Source organism: Saccopteryx bilineata, chromosome 3, assembly GCF_036850765.1.
Source record: "Saccopteryx bilineata isolate mSacBil1 chromosome 3, mSacBil1_pri_phased_curated, whole genome shotgun sequence".
Classification (NCBI taxonomy): Eukaryota; Metazoa; Chordata; class Mammalia; order Chiroptera; family Emballonuridae; genus Saccopteryx; species Saccopteryx bilineata.
Window position 1 is genome coordinate 301,766,149 of NC_089492.1, and position 21,884 is coordinate 301,788,032.

Below are 21,884 nucleotides of genomic sequence, written 5' to 3' on the forward strand. Positions count from 1 at the left end.
CACAGAGTCAAAGATGTTTTTGAAGTTTTAGTCTTAATTAAAACATTTTTTGCCTTTTGGGTAAGTTCATTTGTTAAATCTCTCTTTTTTCTATTTCTGACTTATGCCAAGGCTTCAATCTTCTGGAAGGTATCTACTGGTCTCCTGTATCTGTGAAGATAAGAGCAAATCCTCACCCCTACATTTTGCCTACATTGCTGTTGTAAATTAGCAAACTGTCCATCTAAAAAGTTCATCGTGTGTAATATTAAAAGAGGGATAGCATTAGCATTCCGATTAGCTTGAATACATGCCTGATTCTCCTACTAAGTCATAAATTGTAACTCTTTTGCTTTTGAAAGAACAGTCTGAGCTAACATTTCTAAATTTTTTTGAGATAAAACATTCAGAGTCCATGAAGGAGGATAGCAGTTCCTGCGTATGAAGACAGTTAGTCTTATACTGGGAGCAAGCCATTTTTAACTCTTTAAGAGCTTTGGTAGAAATTTGGTCATAATGAGTATAAAAAACTCCTTGTTAGAAAGTTTAGACTGTAATTTAAAAAATTGCTCTTTTAATTATTTATAAGATAACTGTTTTTCCTCATTAGAGGCTAAATGACCCTTGTTATTTTTCTATTATAAAAATAAATCTTAGAGCTTTGTTAGGGACTTTCCCTAAGCCATGCAGCTTAGTGAGTACTGCCTAAGTGGGCTAAAAAGAAAACTAATGTTGCTTAGCAATAAGAGATGCATCAGCTTCTATATCTAAAAGTCTTTGTATTGTTAAATCTATTATAGGGCATCAGAGGAACTAAATTCCCGCTTTCCTCAGTGCCTCCCTTTTTAGGATGTGAACTTACAAGCAGCCAACTGCCTGAAGCAGCTTGAGATAAATTCTTAAAATGACTTAATTTTACTTAACTCCTTAGTTTTACAGATTTGAGCATATATTTACACATAAACAGTACAATTTTTAACACAGAAACACAAGTATAACCTATAACTTTAATTAATCTTAATACTTGAATTCCTATTTGATTTCAAACTTTGAATACACCTTACAATGTATTAACCAAATTAGCAAGTCTTAAGGATCCATATTCTATTTAATTTAAATTTAAATGAGTGCTCCTTATAATTTCTAATTTTAAAGCAAAAAATATATGGATGAAGCTATTTTTTTCAATATAAAAGCTGGCATTTTTAATTTTTGCATGTAAACATTTAATTCAGGCCTTAAAAATCACATTTTATACAACATCAAACAAAAACTAAACAGAAATTAGAATCAGACAAACCAAACCAGACAAACCAAAGAGAAACCTGGGATTTCAGAGCACAGTCAGACTAGAAAGATGCCTGCCTGATTTTAATCAGGGCACTTTCTGACAGAGGGACTGATGATGGATGAGACTAAACAAAATTTCCCTAAGAAAATTTTCTTGGCAGCTGCTGGAATATTTTCTATAGTCAGATCCAACACACATCCTCTGCCTCAGTTTCCAGGCAGAGAATAAAAAAGAGACAAAATGATAGCTCAGAGGATTGTAGGTAAAACATCCCCTGCCAAAAAAAATCAGTATTTATTTATTTATTTTTATTATTACAAAAACTAGAAAATTCTAAGGACTTCATGACTCTTCTATATGTCCTAATTCTAATTGAGTTTGTACCAACTGATGTAAAGCTGCAAGCTTTTCTCCCTTGTCTCTAACTCCAGTGATTTGCATCTAGGCTTTAAGACAAGCAGATTTAATCTGAGCTATAACAGCATCAGTATAACCAGTTTGTTGTCCCACAGCTGCAAAGGCACCAACACCAATGCACATTTCAAAAGTAGATCCCGGGGGATTATTGCTGGTGTATATGTGAGATATTCAAAGAACCTTTTCTCTCCACCAAGATTTGAATTGTAAATATTGTCCAGGCTCCAAAACCGTACTAGCAAGTAAATCCCAATCCAAAGGAATCATTAAATGATCATTACAATAGGAAGAGATAAGACCTTGAACATATGGAGACTGAGGTCCATACGTAGCAACAGATTGTTTGACTAGCTTTAAGAAAGTAAATTTAATTTGGTTGAATTGGACATTATGCCCTCTCCCAGGACATTGAGCATTAGGAGGGAAAGGCTGTTGAATAATTGGAAAGATAGATGCAGAAAAATTACTAGAATTAGATTCTAAATCATCATGATGCATAAGGGCCTCTTGCATTTCAGAGATTTCAGGGAATTGAAAAATCCTTCCCCTGCCAGTACCAATTAATTCTTGACCTTGAATTGGTGGAGCCATAGGCTGACATGTATTTTGCTTTTGAACAGGATAAGCAGTATACTGATTTCCAATCTCCTGTTGTTCTACTGTAAGTTGTAATTAATTTAACACATGTTTTAGACAGGCAACATCATCTAAAGGGGCTCCCTCATTTTTTGGGAAAGAGGGATAAAAGCCTGTGGATGTCGGAATTTCATTAAGATTATCAGTAACTTCAGAAGCAGAGACAGTATTGTCCAAATCATCATTCTGTTCATTCTGTGCTGAATCAAATTCTTCAGGCTCATTATAAATAACCTCACTCAAGTCTTTAACAAAATCCCCATCTGACTGCAAAGGGCAAAGGGCTGTAGCAATAAGATTATAAGCAGCTCACATTTCAACATCAGGCGGATCTTCGGGCTGATGAGCATGGCGTAAATTTTTCTTACTTGTTGCCAAACATTCAATTGAGTACGATCTTCAGGAGTATAACAGTGTTTCTGAATAGCATTTAGAAGACATAACAAAACCTTGTCTTTTATCTGAATTCCAGATCCCTTTAAAAGGGATTTTTTTTTTGTATTTTTCTGAAGCTGGAAACGGGGAGAGACAGACAGACTCCCGCATGCGCCCAACCAGGATCCACCCTGCACGCCCACCAGGGTGCGATGCTCTGCCCCTCCGGGCATCGCTCTGTTGTGACCAGAGCCACTCCAGCGCCTGGGGCAGAGGCCAAGGAGCCATCCCCAGTGCCCAGGCCATCCCTGCTCCAATGGAGCCTCGGCTGCAGGAGGGGAAGAGAGAGACAGAGAGGAAGGAAGGGGGGTGGAGAAGCAAATGGGCACTTCTCCTATGTGCCCTGGCCAGGAATCGAACCCGGGTCCCCCGCACGCCAGGCCGATGCTCTACTGCTGAGCCAACTGGCCAGGGCTAAAAGGGATTTTAAAACATGTACATAGTCATCTAATAATGAGTGGAATTACTCATGACTTTGCTAGGTAATCACGAAAGTTTTGTGTACACAACGTGTCCAATTTACCCTTTCAGTTTCACCTATTCCTAATCTTCCCTTAAGGCCCCGTGGTAGGCCCCAAATGTTGTTGTGAGTTGGGGGCGCAGAGAGAGAGTTCAGCAGACAAAATATTCATGAACTAGCAAAGGACTACCGCTTGCTCAGGCAAAGGGCACCGAGTTCACACTGTGTCCTATTTTTATTCACAAGATTTCAAAAAGCTTGTTTACTTAGAAATTGGCATAACATCAAGCATAACCTTTACTTAAAGATACATGGAACCCTGGCCAGTTGGCTCAGTGGTAGAGCGTCGGCCTGGCGTGCAGAAGTCCCGGGTTCGATTCCCAGCCAGGGCACATAGGAGAAGCGCCCATTTGCTTCTCCACCCCTCCCCCTCTCCTTCCTCTCTGTCTTTCTCTTCCCCTCCTGCAGCCGAGGCTCTATTGGAGCAGGAATGGCCCGGGTGCTGGGGATGGCTCCTTGGCCTCTGCCCAGGTGCTAGAGTGGCTCTGGTCGCAACAGAGTGACGCCTTGGAGGGGCAGAGCATCGCCCCTGGTGGGCGTGCCGGGTGGATCCCAGTCAGGCGCATGCAGGAGACTGTCTGACTGTCTCTCCCTGTTTCCAGCTTCAGAAAAATACAAAAAATAAATAAATAAATAAATAAATAAATAAATAAATAAATAAAATTGCCTAGAAAAAGCCTGCTTGTCTTTCCTTTTTAAATAAAAAAAAAGGAAAAAAGAAGAAAAAAAAAAGATACATGGAATACATCTGCATGATAGCTTAATAACAATACAATATCAAAAGGCATTAATTGTTATTGCTTTTATGGTTCCCACAACATTCCTTTCTTTTATCTCAAGCAATAGCCATGAAGGGAACAGTAAAATCTTATGAGAATGTTTTACTGAGAAGAGTCTATGAAACTACTTTTGGTCACATAGACTTGTTTCAGTGACTCACCTTCGAATCACAAAACCTCTTGGCAAAACATTCTTTTCTTGTTGGCTGTGTTTCCATCCAAGGAAATGCAATGGATTATTCCACTACAGTTCTGATTCAAATGAGGATGTAGAGTGCAGATGTTGTAGGGGTAACATCAGTCTCAGCCCTATTGTCCTATTGTTGTCACAGAGAGGGGAAAGCTATTTCCTCACAGTTGACCTTGAGATTCTGCTCTTCTTCCTCCCAGGGGCCTTGTCCAATCCATCCATGAAGGTTGAGCCGGTCACTGTGATTCCCTGGGGACAACCTCTGACCATCGTGTACCAGGCCCAGCTTGGGCAGAGTCATCATCAGGTAAAGGAGGATGGAGGACCTACTATAGAGATCTGAGAATCATTTCTCAACATGGGCCACAGGGGACAGAGGCCAGATTCCTCATCCCACAGTGAGTGCAGTCACTGCTGGGAGTTATCGCTGCTGCTGTCACAAAGGGTCCCACTGGTCTCAGTGCAGTGAGCCCCTGGAGCTGAGGTGACAGGAGAAAACGTCTCTAGCCAGCTCTCAGGTTTTCCACAGGCCAGTGCATCCTGTCCCCAGCTGTGTCCTCAGTCCTCAGACTCCCTGGCTTTCTGGTGAATCACAGCCTTGGGGCTCCCTGCCCCTCTGCACACACATCCTTCAGCCTTCACAGGACTCTGGTCCAATATGGACATCATGATGGTGAAAAGTCTCATTGTGAAAACATGGTCTTCCACAGCGCAGAGTGCAGGTGGGAGCCCCTGGGAAGAGGAGTTCACCCACCCCCAGGTCTATGCCTGGCTGCCCTGGATCACAGCCCAGACCACACAAACTTCCTGGAGCCTGGCCATCTGATGAAAGGGCAGCAGTGGTCATGAGGTCTCCCTTCCAGGTCCTATTATGGCCAGAGGATCTGGATGCAGGCTGATAAGTCCACCCCTTCTCCAGTGGTTCCGGGCTGGACACCAGGTTCTCCCAGCAGCAGGAGTCGCATGCAGGGAAGAGGGCTGGTTTGGATGAGATGGGAGAGGCTCTGCATCTGTGTTTCCTATAAACACCAGGAAGCAGAGACTTTGGGGCATTCTGGGACCAGACTCTGTCCTGGGGACCCACTGTGGACACTCTCATCTCGCTGAGCCAGGCTTGGTCACTCAGGAATAGGGATCTATGAGGTCAGAGAAGCTTCTTTGTGTATGAGACCAGACCCAGGGGTGTGGCATGTAGGCAGGTCCAGGATCTAGCCTGAGAACCCCTATCTGTCCTAGGTCATTATTCACTGCAGTCCGGGAGGAGAACTGGCCAGTACAAGTGTCAGTGCTGGGGAATTTGTGGCATATCCTAAGTATTCTGATGCAAGTTTATCTTATTTTAATATTGAGCTATAATTAACATAGAACATGCTATGAGTTTAAGGCATACAACATGTTGATGTGATGTATTTATATTGTATTTAGTTCCCTCTGTAGCTGTGAGGTGCACAGACACCTTCCTCTATATTCTCTCAGCACCCCGCTGGGTGTCCCATGTGCCCCACCCCCAGAGCCCGCTCCCATGGTCTCTCTCCTGCCGGTTCAATCCCTTTAGGATTTTACATTGGTTCTTGGGTCACCCTACCCTTCCCTTTAGCCACTGTCCCTGTGAGTGAGATGGGAAGAGCACTCATGTGAGCAGGATAATTTTAACATGTAGCATAACAGTGAATACTTGGAGGGAGATTTTAGGACTGGTCAGCGTAAAGTGGTTTTACACCTTTTCCAAGAACAGAGGGTTTGTTGGTGCGATAGGAAATGACACTGATGTCAGTTGGTTGCACAAAAACACGCCCTGCTTGGTCCTGTAGATTAGAGTGAGGTCCACACTCAGGGGTTCATGCAGAGAGGAGTTCAGCCTCATCTGAGTATGTAGTGGAGAAATATTTTTGGAAGCCAAGGTTCTCACCTGTCTCATTAGCAGGAAACTAGGAAAGGACTAGAGAGCTCTTCCCCTTTTCATGGAGATACTGATGTAGCAACCCTGTGGCGGGCCCCCAACTAACACATCCTGCCCACAGGCTGCAGGCTCTGTCCTCCACTGGCTGCAGGGACTGACCATGTCACCCTTTCCCACCACCCTGCTGGGCCTCGGTGAGTCCTGGAATGGAAGGACAGCATCCCAGGGACAGAGGGGTGGTAGATTGGGGAGGTGTCTGGGTCCCTGTTCTGTCCTGAGTCCAGTCCGGGAGACTGTGGTACCCTGGGTGAGTAACGTGGTCTCTCCTGGGACCTCCGCTCGGCCCTGACCTATATCTGCCCATGGAAGGTTCCATCCTAGAAGCAGGTACCTAGTAAGGGGACTGGTTCAGACTGAGCACTCAATTGGAAGGGGGCACGGGAGATTTGTCTCGCAATCATAGCAAGAAGAAGGGTTGTGTCAGAGGTAACGCTGAGGATGATGGTCTGGAAATTCTCAGAGGCTGAGCCCACTGCTGCCATAAGGGCCCCTGAGAGCAGCCCCGTGAGGACTGCACTGGGTGCTTTTCTCATGAGACCTTCTCTTCCAGTGCTCTGTCTGGGCCACACAATCCACATGCAGGAGGGTGAGTTTAACTTTTTTCCTTATATTTCTTTTATATTATTATTACATGAGAGGACATGATGCAGAGACAGAGTCCCGCATGTGCCTCAACTGGGATCCACCCAGCAAGCCTCTTGTCAGGTGATGCGCTTCGCATCTGAGGCTGCTGCTCTCTTGCTTGGCAACCAAGCTATTTTTAGCACCTGAAGCCAGGCCATGGAGCCACCTCAGCACCTGGGACCAACATGCTCGAACCATTCCAACCATGGCTGTGGGAGAAAATAACAGAAATGGGGGTGGTAGAGAAGCAGATAGTCTCTTCTGACCAGGAAGTGAATCTGAAAATTCCACATGCTGGCCCTACTCTCTACCCCTGAGCAAACCATCCAGAACTCGAGTCTACCTTTTTTTAATTTAGATTTTCTTTTACATTTTATTTTCAGAGAAAAATAGTAATTTTCCTTAACATTGTATCACATTAATCTTCAGCCAGAAAGAGTCGCACAGCTCTCTGTGTCAGGACCTGTCTGCGCTCACGCCGTCTGTCTCACTCATCGTCAGAATCCCGGCCTTTCTATCATTAACAGAAACCATTTCCACTCCACCGTGACCTCCTTCAGGGCTGATGTCTCCTGTTGCTGGGCTTGCCTAACTCACACTTGGCCGACTAGTCCAGCTCAAAGCCTCTCCCCTCTGATCCCAGATGAGATCAGCTCAGCCTCCGTCTCTCCTGTGACCCCACTGACCCCAGGGTGTGTGTCACAGCGTGTGGCTGTGGGTTTGCACAGTTCTCTCGTCAGCCCTGTGCTCCCTCTGCACCTGCAGTCCAGGAAGGGGGACCCTGTGTGAGTGTCTCGTGTGTGTGGAGCCAATGGCACAAGGAGGGCGTCTGCACACGGACAGACAGGAGCTAAGATATGGATGAAGAGTGAGTGGATGAGAGACCGAATGCATGTGTGGTAACCTTGGTCCAGCTCTGGCCTCTATTGGGGACAGTGTAACTGGGATTAGATATGAACAACGTAGTAGGATGAAGATAGTCAAAGAAAGTTTTTCCATCCAGGACAAGACACAGCTGAAGAGACATTTATGAACTGGAGTACAAAAATGGAGGAAATTTCCAGGTTGTGAGGCTGCGGATTCCAGAAGTGGAAATTCAAGACACCTGGGAACTAGAATGAGGAGGACTAATGTCATAGCCATATGAGTTAAGAAGAAGTGAGAACGCCATCTAGGAACAGCTCAAGAGGTAAATAACTGAACACCCTGCAGAGAGAACTGAGTCTTAGGATGCGTGTATTTAAAAAACGGATTACGCATCTTGATGTTGTAGGTCAAGTAAGAAAATGGGGATGCATGTGAGAACGTGGGAAGAGCTTTTTCAATGCCGTGATTGGCTCCCCCTAGGCAGAGGCCTAGGGGGAGCCAATCAAAAGGGGGAACAGAGGAGTGAGTCTTTGGCTTCCCCAGCTGTGTGGGATTCCGCACCTCAGGAGAAACCAGCAGTTGAGGGTCAGAGAAGGGGAGGGAATGATGGAGACAGGGTCGCTGAGATGTGGTCTGAGGAGAATGTGATCTGCCGCAGACTGCCGCCTTTGAAGACGGAGAAGCCCTGAGCTGAGGAATGGGGTTGGGGGTTGGGGGTGACCTGTGACTCTGGAAAAGGTGAGGGAATGAATCCACCCCTCGAGACCCCGGAGAACACAAGGCCTGCAGACACCGTCCTGTCAGCCCAGGGGACCCGTGTCAGATGCCCAGGCTCTAGACCTGTCAGATCGTAAGTGTGGCTCTTGTTGAACATGACGTTTGGGGAGTTTTTTACAGGAGCAATGGGAAACGATAAAAATGGCAAGTTGAAAGACAATGTATATACTTTGCTGAATGTTTTTTATTTTAAGAAAGGAGGTGTTTTTCACATATATTTCATTCTAAAAACCTGAAACTAACAAAACTGGTTACCTCCCATAGGTAGGGGTGTGGGGTGAAGGGGACAGAACGAAGTGGTTATCTCTGAACATGCCATTCTATATAATTGTCTCTTCTAAAACCTAAAAGGATTTGACATCGTCCAAAAACACAACTTAATCATCAAAAATTGGGAAGCAGGGAGCACAGCCCAACATGAATATAAGTAAATGATACGAAAGATAAGCTTATGCTCAATGACCACAGCCAAACAATTAAACAAAATTTTTTTAGAAAGGGACCTATAAGAATGTGTTAAGAATTGGGTTTTCATATAAAGGACACAAATACAACATAAGTGAATCCTGTAATGTCACACCCAGTGGGGATACCTGTGTGGTGTTACACTGTGCACCCTTCCTGGTACTAAGCGGTCCATGCGGAACAAAACCTGAGTAGTCCTGAGTTCACGTAACCCCAGGTCGTGTTTTCTAAGTACGTATGGTTCCCAGTAAAAGAAACTCAAGAACATGGAGACAAGGTGGACCCCTGGTCCAGGGCAGAAGGAACACAGGCAAAACTGATTTCCCTTTGATCTAGAGAGCACAGTGGGGCACAGGTGACAAGAGGAAATGTCTCAGAAAGGACCGCGGGAAGCTGAAAGCATTACAGGACGGGGACTGGGCCCAGAGCAGGTCTGTCTCGGGTCAGCAAGTGGCGTGTGGTTTCTTGACTTCATACAGGAAAGATTTCACCAGACGAGTCCAGGTGCTTTTGGGAAGGTGTTTATTCCAGCTGGGGACAGTGCAATGAAGGAAGGGCTTAGGACAGGAGAAGCCACAGGAGAGCCTGGGCAGGGCTGCTTTAGCTCACTGGGAAGTAAGAGAAAAGGGGGCCTTGGAGACAAGCTCAAGGGGTTAGCCTGAGAGGAGCTGCCGCTGCCCACTGCTTCCCAGGTACAAGTCCCGTGAGAACCTTAATGTAGGAGCAAAAAGTATGGGTGTGCTCTAGACTGAGCATGCTTCTGGGTTCTTTGTCTGAAGGTTTCTTCTCTTTCTTCAGTGGACAAAGGGGGTGAATCCTAGGTGAGGTCTCAGAGTAAGGGTCTTAACAGAATATTCATTAGCTTTCCAGGTGTGTCCTTCAATGCATTCATTCATCAAAATGTGTGTAAAGAGGTGTCATGGTTCTTTCAGGTGAATTACATTTCATTTTTTCAAAAATTTTCTTGAAGAGGAACCGAGACTGAGGCTCATTTGCCTGGAATGGTCTGGAATGTGTAAACTATTTCCTCCTCAGTGTCCTTGGTTAGGGAAGATAAAACCCTGTGATTCATCCACTGTCTGTGAGTTATGCAAATTGTTTGGCTTTGTTTCATTATGTGGTCTCAGCCTCCCTTATTCCATTTGTCAAGGAATTTCCCAACTTCTTACTCTTCTGCCTCAAAAGGACCTTCAGTGGCCACATTTGGGAAGCTGAGCCTCACTGTTACAGAGGACGGTACCTGCTCTGAGTGGGGTGCAGGGCTGTGCAGTCAGGCCCGGTGCTGGAAGACCCCTTCCCCCCTGACAGGGACACAGAATCCAGAGCACAGAGGGGCTGAGGGTTCCGCACAGTTTCTGGAGAGGAGACACCTCAGTCACAGCAGAGTGAGCCTCCCCCTCACAGTCTCCTGCCTGTGCTGGGGACAGAGAAGGGCCAGGGTCACCCTGCCCAGCCCTGCTCTGCAGGAGAGAGGTGAGTGAGGACTGCGCCCCGTCCACACAGGGACCGGCACATAACAGCCCAGCCACAGGACAGCCAGCATCCTGGAGTCACGCCATGTCCTCCAGTCCCTGCGATCCGCAGTGTGCCCGGCCAGACTTCCGGCCCTTGGGGGGGACGGGAGTTTGGATGGAAGGTAGGGGGTGAGGCCAGAGGCTTCTGAGGAAAGCTCTGCCCCAGTTTTCAGAAGCCTGAGGGTGTCCTGAGACCACAGAGTGTCGGACACCAGGTGCGTGAGATTCCTGCTTCTGCTGTGACCGGTCAGCACCCGGTGGTGGCTCACAGCAACACGGTGTGTGATTTTCTGGCTCTAGAGGTCGGAAGTCCGAAAGGGGCCTCATGGGCTGAAATCAAGGTGTCAGCAGGGATTCGTTCCCTCCGGAGGCTCAGGGACGATCTGTTTCTCATCTTCCCAGCGTCCCCTGGTCCCCGGAGTATGACACAGGTGTGTGCTTCCTCCTCCACACTGCAGGAGCGCTGTGGCCGCATGGGCTGCTGTGAGTCAGGCTGGTGTGCACACGGGTGTGCGTGCACCGAAGTCATGCTCACTTCTCTGCACGCGTGTCCCCGCGGGGCTGCAGGTCGCAGGGCAATTCCGGGGTTATGTTTGAGGGAGGCCACAGGGCACGTGCACGCGTTCCACCCCCACCAGCCCTGTGCACTGCCGCCTCTGCCCCACAGCCGGTGACAGGTCTCACTTCCCCCTCCTCCGCTGTTATTTTTAGTCATAGTCGTCCTGATGGGTGTGCAGTGACATCTCACCAGTTTTGGTTTACATCTCTCCCTGACCTTTGATCCAAGCTGGTGGGGACCTGAGGGGACAGAGAAGGAGACAGAGACCTTTCCAGGCACAGGAGAAGCTGGTGTCTCTCCGCGGGTGACAGGGGTGGCTGACTCCAAGGTTCCTGAGCAGCATGGTTCCTGGAAAGCAGCTGGGAAGGTGGGGACCCAGGAGGAGGAAAGGGGAGGGATGAAATCCCAGCACAGGTGTCGGGAGGTCAGACTGGGAGGGCAGCCCAGATGCTGAGACCTCGAGGAGAGGAGAGGCGTGAGCACCAGGAAATGGCCTGAGCGGAGCACCTGCAGCCTCAGAAATGGGTGGAGGGAGGGGAGGAGGTGGCGACAGAGGAGGAAAGGGGGGGGGGCAGGCTGTAGGACCCGGCCTCTGTCTTAGACTCTGAAGAAGGGAGACCCAGGGCAGAGTTCTGTGGGGCCATGATCTTTGTGATGGTCAGACCTGGAGCCAAAGCCTGGCGACCTGAGAGGACCACCCAGGAGCGACCAAGGTGTCACCACTTCCGAGCACAGAGTGCAGTCCCGAAACCAGCCTCCATAGGGTGCACATTTTGGGTGGGGCTCAGTCTGCAGGGGCTCCAGCGTGAGCCTTGGGCCCTGGGGTCTAATCTCTCTAATGGGTGTCGTCTTGTCTCCATCCCTGTGGTCCCTGCGGCGACCTGAGCTGGCTGTGCCCAGCTTCCGCCAGAATCGCCACGAGGATCAGCTAGACCAGGGGTCCCCAAACTTTTTACACAGGGGGCCAATTCACTGTCCCTCAGACCGTTAGAGGGCCGGACTATAAAAAAAAATCTATGAACAAATCCCTATGCACACTGCACAAATCTTATTTTAAAGTAAAAAACAAAATGGGAGCAAATACAATATTTAAAATAAAGAACAAGTAAATTTAAATCAACAAACTGACCAGTATTTCAATGGGAACTATGCTCCTCTCACTGACCACCAATGAAAGAGGTGCCCCTTCCGGAAGTGCGGTGGGGGCCGGATAAATGGACTCAGGGGTCTGCATGTGGCCCGCGGGCCGTAGTTTGGGGACCCCTGAGCTAGACCGTGGTGATGCGGACACAGTTCACCACTGTGTAATTCCAGGAGGCGGGGACTAGAAGCAGAGGACAGAGGGTCAGGGACAGGGGGACAAGACCTCGCTCAGACAGGACCTGTCAGGCAGGAGCTCCTTCTCCACTGGGTAGGACCTGTCCCTCCCAGCACTCCCCCTGGGCACAAGCCCAGGTGACTCACCTGTCTGGGGACCTCCTCCTGTGGGTGGGAGGGTGACTTCACGGGGTGGTCCTAGGAGTCAGAAAGGGTCAGTAAATGACACCTGCAGCCTCTGTCCCCTTCTCATGGTGACCTGCCTCCTGAGCCAGCACAGGCCCTCCCTCCACTGGGAGCACCCAGACACCTGCTCCTCAGTCACCTCCCCTCACCCACCTCAAGACCCTTGCTTCCACACCCCCCAGAACCCCCAACTGGTCAACTAGAAGACCCCAGGACCAGGCACAGTGGCAAAATTCAGTGAGTTGCTTGATCAAACTCACTCAGGGTCTAGGGCAAGTCCCCCTCCTGTCTCTCAAACGTCCCAGGTTCATTCCTGGTCAGACACGCAGGAGAAGTGACCATTTGTTTCTCTTTCTTCCTTTCCCCCTTCTCTCCTTCTCCTACCACAGCCCGTGGCTTGATTGCTTTGAGCGTCGGCCCCAGACAGGGGTTGCCGGGTGATCCCGGTCGGGCGTAAGTGAGAGTCTGTCTCCCTTCCTCTCATTTAAAAGAAAAGTTGTATGATTTAAGTTATATATCTATAATTTAAATTTTATAAAAATATGTAATTTAAAAGAACTTCTTCTGTAGAAGTTACCTCTATCAATGACACATTTTATTAGAACATACAGTGCTCATATTTATGCTAACATTTGCATATATTAATTTTAGTAATATATACTATAATGTAGAGTGTAATATATATATAATGTACTCTGTCTTCATTTTATTTATGTTAATGTATTTTATTATATTATTTATGTTACATATATTTAATATATAACTTAAATATATACATTAACATAATTTAGCTTACAAAGTTCAAATATTACATTTACCACCTGTCCTGGGCTAGTTCTGCTTTTTTGTAACTTTGTGTCCTTGGGCGAGAAAGTTCATCTCTTTCCACAGATTATAAAAGCTGGTCTCTTAGAGGTGAGAGAAGCACCCCCCTCACGGGCTGATGCACCATGAAATGGTTTCACAGAGCCTGGCACTCAGTGAGTCAGGCCAGTGATGTCACAGTCATAAACATTAGGGATGCTCTGTGAATGGCAACCTGTTGCTGTGGTTTTCTGGTCTCTGATCCAGCCCAGGACAGAGGGCTGAACATGGGAGCCTTGTCGCCAGCACAGAGGTCCCTAAACATGCCCCACCACCAAACTGAAGTCTCTACTCACCAACTGAGGATACAGGTTTTGTGTATCCTCCCGTTTTGTGACGGGGGTGGACCTGGTGACTCCAGGGACTCCTGTGAACACAGCAGGAGAAGGGTTGATGCCCTGTGGGGGCTGTCTAGGGTGTCCCACTAAGAATGGGCCCTTGTCACCCTGAGCATCCACCCACAGGCCACAACTGCCATCACTCAGTCCCAGATGACATTCCTGAGACACCTGAGAAATGGGAGGACAGAACACAAGGAGAGCCCCTGCTCCTTTCTTCTGGTGGGGGGGTGTTAGCTCCTCTCCCCTCCCACCACCATGGCCCCCTTGACCTCACAGAGCAGCAGGGAGTAACTCCTCAGAGGCCCAAAGATGACAAGGGGAGGGTCCAAGCATCGCACATAGACCCTGAGTTCAGGAATCTCAGGGGCTGAACCCACACAAGGGAAAGGCAGTGTCATCCCCCAATGCCTTAAAAGCATGGTCCAGCCCTGGGCAGTGACAACAGGATCACATGACTTGACCAAAAAGGATCAAGCACACACAAGGGACACACTGTCCCAGAGAGCCTGGTCCATGAAAAAGAGGGTTTGTTACAACTATGAGTGAAATGACACATGTCCTCATGAAGGCAGTCTGTCTTCCTCTGGTCTCTGGAAACCCACATCCCACCCAGCCCTCCAGGACAGCTCTGTGCCCACTCTGAGGCTGAGCTAGTATCCATGTCACCCGGGGTCCAGAGGGGACCAGGACTCTGGGCCCTGATCCAGGTGTGAAGGCCGAAAATCACCTGTGCAGAGGGCAGGGGGCCACAGGGCTGGGGTCAGCAGGAGAGGGAGCCTGAGGACAGAGACAGAGCTGGGACAGGGTGCAGGGACCTGCGGCAAACCTGAGGGCAGAGTGGACACGTCCTCACCTGTCACCTTCAGCTCCAGGGGCTCACTGCGCGGAGACCAGGTGTGTGTTCCACATAAATGATAGAGGCAGCGATAAGGCCCAGCAGTGTCCTCAGTCACGGCGGGGATGTGGAATCTAGCCTCTGTTCCCTGTGACCCACGTTGATACTCGATTTTGTCATTTTTATAAGCAGTTCTTCCATCCTTGCTCTCCAGGTGGAACACGTCAGCTCGAGTGGGGCCCTGGCACACGATGGTCACAGGCTGTCCCTGAGGGATCACAGACCCTGGCTCAGCCCTGATGGAGGGTGTGGGCGGGGCCCCTGGGAGGAAGCAGAGCAGGGTCTCAGGGTCCACTGTGAGGACATCACACACATCACAGCTCCCTGGTTTAGGTGTGCACGTCACTGTCTTTAACAACTTACACAGCTGTGCAGCCATCACCACAACCCAGTCTGAGAACATTTCCACCACCCTCTCCCACAAAGACCACCCCACACCCATTCCAGGTGCCTGAATTCTCATCACTGCAGAGGGATTTCTCCAATGACACAAGGATTCTCAGTCATAGTCACATCTTGGGCTTTTCTCAGGGTGACACAGGAGGTCTCAGGCAGGCTGAGTCCCCAGGCATGTGTTCCTGCCTATGGCCATGTCTAGGGCACAGAGAGGGCTGAGAGGGAGGCAGAGGATGAGGATGAGCAGGTCACCCAGGGGGACAGGAAGTAGGGCTCTGAGAGGGGGGCAGTGATCTGGGCCGGGTCAGAGGGGCAGCTGGGGAGGGTGTGGGGAACTTCTGGGAGCTGCACGTTCCCCTGGAAATTCAGGGGGGGGCTGTGCTGCAGCTCCTGCCCAGACCTGCTCAAGGGACCCTGTGGGTGAGGACCCCCGACTCCAGGGCACAGCCTCTGTGGAGCCCTCATGTCTGGTCCCTCTGCATTTTCTACCCTCTTCTCAGCCTAGTTCAGCTTTCTTGTCCCTGAGACTCCTGATACCCCATGTGTCCACTAGGCTGGGTGGGGAAAGAGTGGCTTTGTGCCTTGAACCAGGAGGAAGGTGTCCTGGTTACGCCATCCTCAACAGAGGCTGGCGCTGACCATGGTCACCACTCACGCATTTGGTCGCTCATCCAATCACTCTTCATCTATATCTTAGCTCCTGTCTGTTCATGTGCAGACGCCCTCCCTGTGCCATTGGCTCCACACACACGAGACACTCACACAGGGTCCCCCCTTCCTGGGCTGCAGGTGCAGAGGGAGCACAGGGCTGACGAGGGAACTGTGCAAACCCACAGCCAAACGCTGTGACATGCACCCTGGGGTGAGTGGGGTCACAGGACAGAGACAGGCTGAGCTGATCTCGTCTGGGATCAGAGGGGAGAGGCTCTGAGCTGAGACCAGACTGCCAAGTGGGAGTTATCAAGCCCAGCGACAGGAAACATTGGCCCAGGAGGAGGTCGGGGTAGAGGGGAAAATGGTTTGTGTCAGTGATAGAAAGGTCAGGACTCTGATGAAGAGTGAGACAGACAGCAATAGTGCAGACAAGTCTTGACAGAGAAAGAGGTGTGGGACTCACTCTGGCTAAAGAGAAATATTATTCTTAAAAATAAAACATTTACGTAAACCTAAACGAAAAAGGCAGACTCACCGTCCTGCATGTGGATCTTGTGGCCCAGACAGAGCACTGGAGGAGAAGGTCTCGTGAGAAAAGCGCCCAGTGCCCGGTGTCCTCACGGGGCTGCTCTCAGGGCCCTGATGGCAGCAGCAGGCTCAGCTTCTGAGAATTTCCAAACCACCCTCCTCAGTGTTACCTCTGACACAACCCTTCTTCTGGCTCTGATTTTGAGACAACTCCCCCATCCCTCTTCCAATCAGGTGCTCAGGCTGAACCTGTCCCATTACCCAGGTACTTGCTTCTAGGATGGAAACTTCCATGGGCAGATATAGGTCAGGGCCAAGCTGAGATCCCAGGAGAGGTTGTGTTACTTGCCCAGGGTACCACAGTCTCCCCAGGACAGAGCAGGGGACCCAGATGTCTCCTAATCTACCACCCCTCTTGTCCCTGGGATGCTGTCACTCCATTCTAGGACTCACCGAGGCCCAGCAGGGTGGTGAAAAAGGGTGACATGGTCATTCCCTGCAGCCAGTGGAGGACAGAGCCTGCAGCCTATGGGTAGGATGTGTTAGTCGGGGTCCCGCCGCGGGGTTGCTACGTCAGCATCTTTGTGAAATGGGGAAGAGCTCTCTAGTTCTTCTCATTTTTCCTGCTAATGAGACTGGAGAGGGCCTTGGCTTCCAAAAATATTTCTCTGCTGCATACTCAGATGAGGCTGAACTCCTCTCTGCATGAACCCCTGAGTGTGGACCTCACTCTAATCTACAGGACCAAGCAGGGCGTGGATTTGTGCAACCAAGTGTTGTCAGTGTCCATTCCCACCACACCAACAACCCTGTGTTCTTGGGCAAGGTGTAAAACCGCTTTACTCTGACCATTCCTAAAATCTCCCTCCAAGTATTCAATTTTATGCTAAATGTTAAAATTATCCTGCTCACATGAGTGGTGTTCCTATCTTACTCACAAAAACAGTGGCTAAAGGGAAGGGTAGGGTGACCCAAGAACAAATGTAAAATCCTGAAGGGATTGAACCGGCAGGAGAGAGGCCATGGGAGTGGGGTCTGGGGGGGGGCACATGGGACACCCAGTGGGATTCTGACAGAAAAGGGGGAAGGTGTCTGTGCACCTCACAGCTACAGAGGCAACTAAGTGCAATATAAATACATCAAATCAACAGGTTGTGCACCTTAAATTCATACCATGTTCTATGTCAATTATAGCTTGGTATTAAAATAAGATGAGACCCCCTGTTTCTGAGTGACCCAGCCTGGCTCAGCCAAATAGGAGTGTCCAAAGTTGGTCCGCAGGACAGAGTCTGGTCCCAGAAATCCCCAGGGCTTCTGCTTCCTGGTGTTTCCAGGAGATTCAAATGCAGAGCCTCTCCCACATCATCTAAAACAGCCCTCTCCCCTGCATGTGACTCCTGCTGCTGGGAGAACCGTGGTGTCCAGCCCAGAAACCACCTGGGGAAGGGGTGGACTCTACTGCCTGCATCCAGGTCCTCTGGCCATGATGGGACCTGGAGGGAAAACCTCATGACCACTGATGCCCCTTCACCTGACGCCCAGGCTCCGGGAAGTTTGCGTGGTCTGGGCTGTGTTCCTGGGCAGCCAGGCCTGGAACTAGAGATGGGTGAGCTCCGCTTCCCAGGGGCTCCCACCTGCACCCTGCACTGTGGAGGTCATGTCTTCACGACAAGACTTTTCACCATCATGATGTCCATATTGGACAAGGGTCCCATGGCTATTAGCTGGATGTGAAGGCATAAAAACATGTGTGCAGAGGGGCAGGATTCTGAGGATGGCAGAAGAGACAGGTAGAGACAGGGTACAGGACCTGGGGCAAACCTGAGGGCTGAGTGGAGACGTCCTCACCTGTCACCTCAGCTCCAGGGGCTCACTGCACTCAGACCAGCGGGACCCTTTGTGACAGCAGCAGTGATAACTTCCGGCACGCACTGTGGGATGAGGAATCTTGCCTCTGTTCCATGTCCCATGTTGGAACACAATGCTCTGAATCTTATAGCGGGTCTTCCATCCTTCTTTACCTGGTGGATGAGTCCATCCAAGCTGGGCCCTGGGTCACGAGGGTCACAGGACATCTCCGGAGGATCACAGAGCCGGGCTCAGCCTTGATGGAGGGTTTGGACGGGATCCCTGGGAGGAAGCAGAACTGGATATGAGGGTCCTTTATAAGAAAATAGCCTTTCCCGCCCTGTGACAATAGGAAGAGAGTGAGGTAGAGACTGATGTCACCTTCACAACATATTCACTCTACATCCTCATTTGAATCATGCTCATTTCTTAGCCAGACTGAGAGCCTCAGAAAACAAACTACAACAAAAAGAACAAAAACACAGCTGTACCAGCAGGATCAGATCTGTTCAGCCCTTTGACCATGTCTGTGACAATGAGATGGAAGGCACCCTTCTAGTGACAGTGTTATACAGTGATAGACATATGAATTTACCAGAACTTCCAACTGCCCTTTGGTTGTCCCACCTGGCTTCCTGACCTCACCCTGACTTACTGGATAATCAGTTCTGAGGCAGAAGCATTCCAGGAATCTGATCAACCGTCCCAAGGAGGAGCATTCCAGAAAGCTGAAATCCTAAAACCACAGAAGGGAACACACCAGAACTTCTGACTCAGAACCCCCTCAGGCTCTCCCAAACCCTATAAAATTCGCCTCATGGTATGTAACCGGTGCCCTTCCCCCAGAGAAGTGCCCGGCAGGGTTCCTTTCTTCCTTTCAATAAAGCCTGTTACTCTGGTCTTTTCAGACTCCCATGGATTCAAACATTTTGTGCCGAAACCCGGGACGGCGTACCGGTTGCCTGGACGATCCCTCTTTGCTGTCCAAACGAAGCCTGGACAAGCAATTGTAGGTCGACTGGCTGGCAATCTGACCCTGTCCTGAACCCCTGCCAGGCCAGAAGGGAAGGAAGGGAAGGAGTTTTCTCCCTTTCCCTTCCCTGGTCGGCTTCTCTTTTCCACAAAATTTTCTCTGGTCGACGGTTTTCTCTTGACTTTCAGTCTCAGTAGACTGCACGGAAAGACTAGGAGCCTAGCCAAACCTCTACTCTCTCTCTCTCTCTCTCTCTCTCTCTCTCTCTCTCTCAGAGCTCCCTGACAGGTGGTAACGAGCTCTGTCAGGGACAACTCTCCAACATGGAGATTTTATCCTCTTGGGACAGTGACAAAAGGTGGGGACGCCCCCTCTTGCTCACCTGTCACCACTATGGGCTCTTCAGACCAGACCCCTCTAGGATGTCTCATTAAAAATCCTCACTAGGCCCTGGCCGGTTGGCTCAGTGGTAGAGCGTCGGCCTGGCGTGAAGGACTCCCGGGTTCAATTCCCAGCCAGGGCACACAGGAGAAGCACCCATCTGCTTCTCCACCCCTCCTGCAGCCAAGGCTCCACTGGAGCAAAGTTTGCCAAGGCACTGAGGATGGCTCTGTGGCCTCTGTCTCAGGCGCTAAAATGGCTCTGATTGCGTCAGAGCAACGCTCCAAGATGGGCAGAGCATCGCCCCCTGGTGGGCATGCCGGGTGGATCCCGGTTGGGCACATGCGGGAGTCTATCTGACTGCCTCCTTGTTTCCAGCTTCGGAAAAATATAAAAACAAACAAACAAACAAAAAAAAACAACACCTCACTAAGTTGGGCCTCTCTGACTGTAATCCAAAAAAACCTCATTTCTTCTGCAACACAGCATGGCCCCAATACAAATTAGACAATGACACACATTGGCCTGAAAATGGGACATTCGATTACAATATTCTGAGGGACCCAGATAATTTTTGCCACCGGACTGGGAAGGTCTCAGGGATTCCTTACATGCAGGCTTTCTTCTCCCTTCACTTCTTTTCTTAATTTCTGTGCTGCCTGTTCTACACGTAGGCTGTTTTTTGGCCAAAGAAATCTCACCTAAAACCTCCACTCCTAATCTTTCCTTCACTGCGGACTCCCAACTCTCTTCCCCTCCTGCCTGACACCTGGGGCACCCCTCTCTCAGATCCCCTTTTTGGTCCCTCTGCAAATCTCTTCCACTTGAGTCTCTTCCCTCCAGAAAGCCCCCTCCCCTCTCTTCGCTGAATCCTGTTTTTCATTCACCTGCAAATACCATTCTCTCTTTCTCTTCCCCTGTTGGCCAGGAGCCCCTCCCTTCTTCACTGTGTTCTTAAACCTCTCCTTCCTCCTTACAGGAGGACCCATTCCCCCACAACCACCGGCTTCAGCTATATCTTACCCATTCCCCCTCCCCACCAGATTGGCAGTGTCTGTCTCTCCTTCACACCAATCCCCTCCTCACAAGTTCTGCCTCTTTCTTCTTCGACCTCCTCTCCCTTCTTACAGGCCGTAGCGGGGCGGGGGGCTTTCTTTCCCTCACCCCCTCCCTTCTTACAGGCTCTAATCTTTTTAACTCCTCTAACAGTGTGGCGCCACCACCAGCACCTCAACCACCTCCTCCTCCTGCAAATTCTGACCCTCCTTCTTTCCATCCAGCTGTTCACACTGTCCTTCTATCTGCTTCCTCTCTTTCTCCTCTCTATGCTGACAACTCCCTGCCATCTTGAGAAGCTTAAAAAGGCAGAGTTGTCTATTGAGTTGTGTGAGTGAGTAATCTGTATTATCTCTTTTTTGTCAGAAGATATCTCTAGTATAATTTTAATTGAAACAAGTAAAGCGCACTCATTTAAATTCCTTAATTTATAATTTGTATGTAAAATCTTTGTTTAATGTGTAACTGTGTCTGTTTCTAAGGCCTTAAACCAATAATTATGCACCTCTTAAATCAAGGCTTACTCATCCCCACGGATTTCCCCTGCAATACCCCCATCCTTCCTGTTCGAAAACCTTCAAGGGCTTATTGCCTTGTACAAGACTTACACCTAATCAATGAGGCAGTAATTTCCCACTATCCAGTAATGCTTAGTCTCTACAGGTTACTGTCACACGTTCCCTTAAACACCACTCACTTCATGGTCCTAGACCTCAAGAATGCCTTCTTTACTATTTCTATACATTCTGACTCTTATTTTCTGTTTACCTTTATTTAAACTGACTCAGACACTAATGCAGCCCAGCAACTTACATGGACTGTCTTACTCCAGGGATCAAAAACAGCCCACACCTGTTTGGGCAGGCACTAGCTCAGGATTTAGCAGCATGCAATCTTGAAACTAGTACTCTCTTACAATATGTAGATGACCAACTCCTCTGCAGCCCCTTTCTGCCTGACTCAAGGAGACACACCACCACCCTTCTTAACTTCCTCACCATGAAGGGATGTCTTCTCTACTAAGGCGCAACTTCACTCAATCTGTAGTCTACCTGGGCACCGCCATAACCCCGCCACCTGAGGTCTCACCCTGAATTGGACTCAGACCCTCTGCAGTCTCCAGCCACCTACCACCGCAAATCAAATCTTTTTTTTTCTTGGTCTAATAGGCTTCTATAGACACTGGATTCCCAATTTTGCTTTCTAAGTCAAGCCCTGCAGTGAGATATTCTGAGCATGGCTTTTAAGGTCTATAATGGCCAAAGGAGTAACAGAAAAGGCAAATAAGGCCCAAAAGAGGTCAGGAAATACCAGCTTTTGGCATAGGCTCTTACAGGCTCCAGAACGCTAAAGGGCTTCATAGGATTCCATCAGGGCCCTGCTCCAGAGTGGAAAGAAAGGTCATTGAACTGAAGCCTGTGAGGCTTCTCAG

At 49.1% G+C, this 21,884-nt stretch overlaps 1 protein-coding gene across 1 annotated transcript in view; it reads right to left on the reverse strand.

Moving 5' to 3' along the window:
• Positions 1-16,692, reverse strand: part of LOC136331981 (uncharacterized) — a 228,248-nt gene extending 211,556 nt beyond the window's left edge. Inside the window, exons 1-2 of the mRNA XM_066271183.1 lie at positions 16,648-16,692; positions 16,202-16,237 (exon numbers count right to left, since the gene is read on the reverse strand). Of these exons, the coding sequence (XP_066127280.1) occupies positions 16,202-16,237; positions 16,648-16,687 (76 nt within the window). The 5' untranslated portion in view covers positions 16,688-16,692. The remainder of the gene's footprint in view (positions 1-16,201; positions 16,238-16,647) is intronic.
• Between the last annotated feature and the right edge of the window lie 5,192 nt (positions 16,693-21,884).